This window comes from Periplaneta americana, chromosome 8 (genome assembly GCF_040183065.1).
Source record: "Periplaneta americana isolate PAMFEO1 chromosome 8, P.americana_PAMFEO1_priV1, whole genome shotgun sequence".
NCBI lineage: Eukaryota > Metazoa > Arthropoda > Insecta > Blattodea > Blattidae > Periplaneta > Periplaneta americana.
Window position 1 is genome coordinate 112,767,501 of NC_091124.1, and position 5,171 is coordinate 112,772,671.

General features: G+C 36.9%; 1 protein-coding gene across 2 annotated transcripts in view; it reads left to right on the plus strand.

Annotated features, from left to right (window-relative positions):
- Positions 1-4,860, plus strand: part of Surf4 (Surfeit locus protein 4) — a 73,617-nt gene extending 68,757 nt beyond the window's left edge. The window contains exons 6-7 of one of the 2 annotated variants that reach the window (XR_011333493.1): positions 2,805-2,929; positions 3,466-4,860. Coding sequence is in view for 1 of the 2 variants with exons in the window: in XM_069833414.1 (XP_069689515.1) it covers positions 3,466-3,552 (87 nt within the window). In the remaining variant the exon portion in view is untranslated. The remainder of the gene's footprint in view (positions 1-2,804; positions 2,930-3,465) is intronic. The other variant, XM_069833414.1, reaches the window with a different exon arrangement.
- Positions 4,861-5,171: the final 311 nt, after the last annotated feature.

Consider the following 5,171-nt stretch of genomic DNA (forward strand, 5'->3'; position numbering starts at 1 on the left):
GAGTCTCTCAGCTGTGCTGAAGTGCTCTGTGCAATCACGGATGTTAGGAAGAGATCAGAACGTTGTTGCTTTATGAGTAAACAATAATACTTACTTACAAATGGCTTTTAAGGAACCTGCAGGTTCATTGCCGCCCTCACATAAGCCCGCCATCGGTCCCTATCCTGTGCAAGATTAATCCAGTCTCCATCATATCCCATCTCCCTCAAATCCATTTTAATATTATCCTCCCATCTACGTCTCGGCCTCCCCAAAAGTCTTTTTCCCTCCAGCCTCCCAACTAACACTCTGTATGCAACCAACACTCTAACACTATGAGTAAACAATAGTAGTTAGAAAAAAAAGTTTCAGTAAAAGTAGTTTCCAATGAGCTATGTTCTAATTTGAAATTTCGAAGTTGACCATAGGTACCCCTACTTCCTGTTTGTTACGGAAAATGGTACTAGTACCAATTGATTCTTTACATAGGTTTTGGTTATCAAATTTTTTTTAGGAACAACCAGTATCTCATAGTTTTCGAGAAAAAAGGCTGATACAGGTGGTCTGAAACACTCGGTATATATTCATTCATAGTGATCTGCCCAAGGGCAGGACTTTCACTGCAAGCCCAACATTCTCCAGTCTTTCCTATTTTCTGTCTTCCTCATAGTCTCTGCATATGATCCATATATTTTAATGTCGTCTATCATCTTATATCTTCTTCTGTCCTGAACTCTTCTTCCATTCACCGTTCCTTTTAATGCATCCTCTAGTAGGTAATTTTATAAATATACACAGTGATTCACGAGGAAAGGTACAAAATTTAGAATACGTATCTTAGGCCATTTTGAGTGAAAAAGTTCATATGAACATAGGTCCATTTTCGATGGTGGAGTTAGGTGCATTTTTTTGGTAAAACATCTCGCCCCAGTGTGAATCAGATGTTAGCATATGCTGCTGATGTGAGATGTGAGACAAGGTCACCGATTGAATGAATGACGTAACATTGGAATCTGCATTGTGAGCGATGCAGATAAGAGAAGTTCATCTCACAAACTGGATGGTGGGGCATTACAAATATCCAATCGTCTGTCCTTGTCTGATGTAATGACACAGAACCAGCACATAACGCAAATACACTATCACTTATTAGTTCACAGCAGTTCAGTCAGCTACCTACAGTACAGTAGTTATATACAGTAGCGTGCAAATTAATCCGAACAACGTAATTACTTATGCAAAAACACTCAAACGGGATAAAAAAAGGATTTAAGACATACCTCAGTAATCTATGTGGCCTCCCTTGTTCCTAATAACAGCTCTGAGACGATTTGGCATGGATTCCACTAATTTCCCACAAATATTCTTCATTTCTTCATCGCGAAACCATACACCAATGAGGGCAGAAATCATCTTCTCCTTTGTAGAACAATCCATTTTTTGCATTCTTCTTTTGCAAATTGACCACAAGTTCTCAATGGGGTTGATGTCGGGTGAGTTGCCTGGCCAGGGGAGTACCTGAATATTCTTCTTGTTGAAGAATTCTATAGTTTTTCGAGACGTATAGCATGGTACTAGGTCTTGTTGGAACACACCGCTGCCATCCGGAAATGATTTTTGCAGCTGGGGTACGATTCTGGTTTCCAATAAGTGAATATATTTGTCAGAATTCATCATTCCCTTGATAGGTATTAATGCTCCAGGTCCTTCATGTGTAAAACAACCCCAAAACATTACTTTAGGGGGGTATTTGGGTGCTTGTTGGAGATGAGCTGCTGTTACTTTTTCGGATCCTTTCCGTAGTAAGAAACACGGTGGCCGTGGACCTCGAAATGAGACTCATCGGAAAAAAGTACATTCTTCCAGTCATTCACTGTCCAGTGTTGATGTAATTTTGCCCACATTAAGCGTTTTTTGCACATAACAGGGATTAGCAGTTGCTTTTTAATAGGCTTAAGAGCCCTTCGTCCAGCTTCCAAAAGCCTACGCTGCACTGTTGTGACGTGAATATTCGCCCCAGTGGTAGCCATTAACTCGCGGGTTAAGTCGACAGCAGTTAGTCAGTTAGTCTAGGATTTAATTTACTTTTCCTGACAATGAAACGATCATCTGCAGGTGAAGTCTTCCTTTTCCGGCCACAGTTTCCTTTTTTCTGGGGTGTGATGGATCCAGTCTCCCTGTATCGTTTTATGATCGAATTAACAGTAGCCAAACCGATGTGTCATTCTGCAGCAATTTGCCTCTGTGTCATAGAAGAATGCTCTGCTAATGTTATAATTTTAGACCGTTTTCGTGGAGTTGTATGCATTTGTGAAGACGACAGAATGTACACAGGATTGCAGTATTAAGCCTTCAACACAACTGAAATGCTTATAAGTACAAAACGACAGGCAAAATGTCACATATTATAGAAAAATAATAACGACAGACCTTCAACAATGGAATTACACGTACTACAGATGTCAATTAAAGCGGTATGAGCGAGCAGCTGTGAGGCCAACAATGACAGAAAATGTAAAAATATGTCATGTTCGGATTAATTTGCACACTACTGTAGGTACAGTTATCGGAAGTGTTAAGTTGTTTTTCAAGATGTCTTATAAATTTTCGACTACAGAATACGCCGATATTGTGTATGTTTATGGTTTTTTGCGATGGAAGTTCCTTGTGTGCTGTCGCTGAATATGAACGATGCTTTCCGAACAGAAGGGTACCACATCGAAGAGTATTTATGGGGTTGGATGAAAGACTTGGTATAACAAAGGAAGGTGGAAACGAGAGAGGCACTAATTGACCGTATTTTGGATGCTGTACACCACATACAGAACAGCCATAAGCAACTCTCCTGAGCGATGAGCGCGATTCACGCCTGAGTGCAACAGTGCATTGAAGCAGAAGGAGGTACCTTTGAAAATGTGGGAAACATCGACCCCGACTTCTAGAATATTAGGTATGTATGCATACGTGAATATAAACTTTAAATTTGTCCATTATGTCTCTAAATGCGAGTTAGTACAATGGAATCTCAGAAGTTTTTGTGAAATCAAAGAGCCATATATCTCCATAAGTGTTCGAAAACGGACCCATATTCATATGAACTTTTTGACTCAGAATGACTTCAGAATTCACATCCTAAATTTTTTACCTTTCCTCGTGAATCACCCTGTATATATTTTACCTATGTTTGAGGTTCTGATTAATATGTGCATTTATTATCAGGCATTACATCTCACAACGATATGTGTCAGAGGAAGAACAATTATTGTTTGTATACATCTGAAGTGTGATTAGTGTAATATGTTACTAGTCAGCGATGTGTGCAATGGAGGGAGAAAGAAACTGGTTACCCTAACCCATTATCTCCTGCCTTAGTTGCCTCATAGGTGGTGTCACTTTCGAGGTTCAAATCTGTCTTCATACAGTTGACTAAACAACAATATTTTATATATTTTTCCATTTCTGCAATACTTTTTATTTTACTTTCAGACGCTCTCTGTGATTGGTGGTCTTCTTATGATTGTGTCACTTGGACCAGGTGGTGTTTCTATGGATGAACATAAAAAGAAGTGGTAAATTCTCATTTTCAATACTGAAAACTTTTTCCGAGTGAAATATAAAGGAATCAAAAAGCACAAAAACTAATTCATCTATTGTAGTCATTTCGACTAAATCATGCAAGTCAAAAAAAGTATCATGATCATTGTGGAAGTCTGAACCATACACGAGCAGTGTTGCAAATCTTTTGAAAGTGTAACTAGTGTCCTTTTTAAACTCTTATGTGTGCAAGAATTATCCTAATATGAGTGGAGTAAATCTTGAATTCAGAGTACTATCTGACAGTCATTTATATTGCGACATGATGAACAAAAACTGAGACGAAATGTTGATTGGCTTAACTGTGAATTTTTTATCACTTGATGAATATATTGTTAGCAGGATATTTAGTACAAAACATGTTTTAATATACCAGTACTCTACTTTCAAGATTTCCTGCAATACATATTCTGTTATGGAATGAAGTAAGATGTGTTACAGAATGGACGTTTAATGACAATTGAACTTTTAGCTCAATTTTATTTGTTCTGTTATTACTTTTGGGTAGATTGATTGTACTTTTAAGTCTGTTGTCCAGTCGATTTTGATTATTTTTACATTTGTATGAACTTTATTTAATAGGTATTTTTTTGGTAATACATATAACACATGGAACCCTCTTTGTACCCTTCCATCAGGTTAAATAATACTTTGGGATGTAATATTTTGCACTTCGGATTTATCAAGAGTCATGTTCTTAGTAACACCTTCAGTCAATAAATTGTCTTACCAGAAATATGGTTAACTTGCTATGATTTTATCTCCTCTGTGTCTTTGAAATTCCCAGATAAACATAAATAATTACCGGTATTAACTAAAGCTGGTCATTTGTGCTTATGGTTTCTTGTGTAAATATATTCTTGCGAATATCCTCAGAGCTGTTCAAAATTAATTGTGTGATGTTGTATTGAGTTCTGTACTATGAATGGGTTTTTGTTGTGTTTTAGTGTGACTGGTGTACATATTGTAACTTGTATGACAAGACTGAGATGAGCATCTCTGTTATTACCGCAAACTTAACTGTAAAACTAGAATGTCTTTTATTCAATCAATGAGTGATGCCAGCACGTGCACGTCCATATTTATTGCAGGGTAAATGGTTGGTTTAAGAGAGATGTACATTGTACGGAAGTGAGATATTTGAGATTGGTAGAATAGTGATATTTGTAAAGGATTGTAACAGGGAATGGGGAATACTTTTCAGTTATGTTTACATGAATGGACACAGTTTGAACAATGAATCATGTACTCATTGTACTTGTTTCTATTAAATCATGTGCCACAAAATTTTAGTAAATTTTATTCCTACTTTCAATTCACATATCTAAAATCTTATTTCATATGATATGCTAATAATAGTTGCCAAAATATTATGTGGTTTTGTGTGTCCAGGTCTATGTGTACACAGTATTTTTACTTGTGATTGAAAGTACGTGAGAAAGTAGAACACGTGATCTTTTCCATTCATTTTTCATCGAAACTAAATGGTAAGGAGGTAAATTAATGCATAATACTGTCAAAAGTAAATACCTACCTTGATTTTATACCAGTTGTCTCTCTATGGTGGTGGGGATGAAGAGGGTATTTATTTAACATTT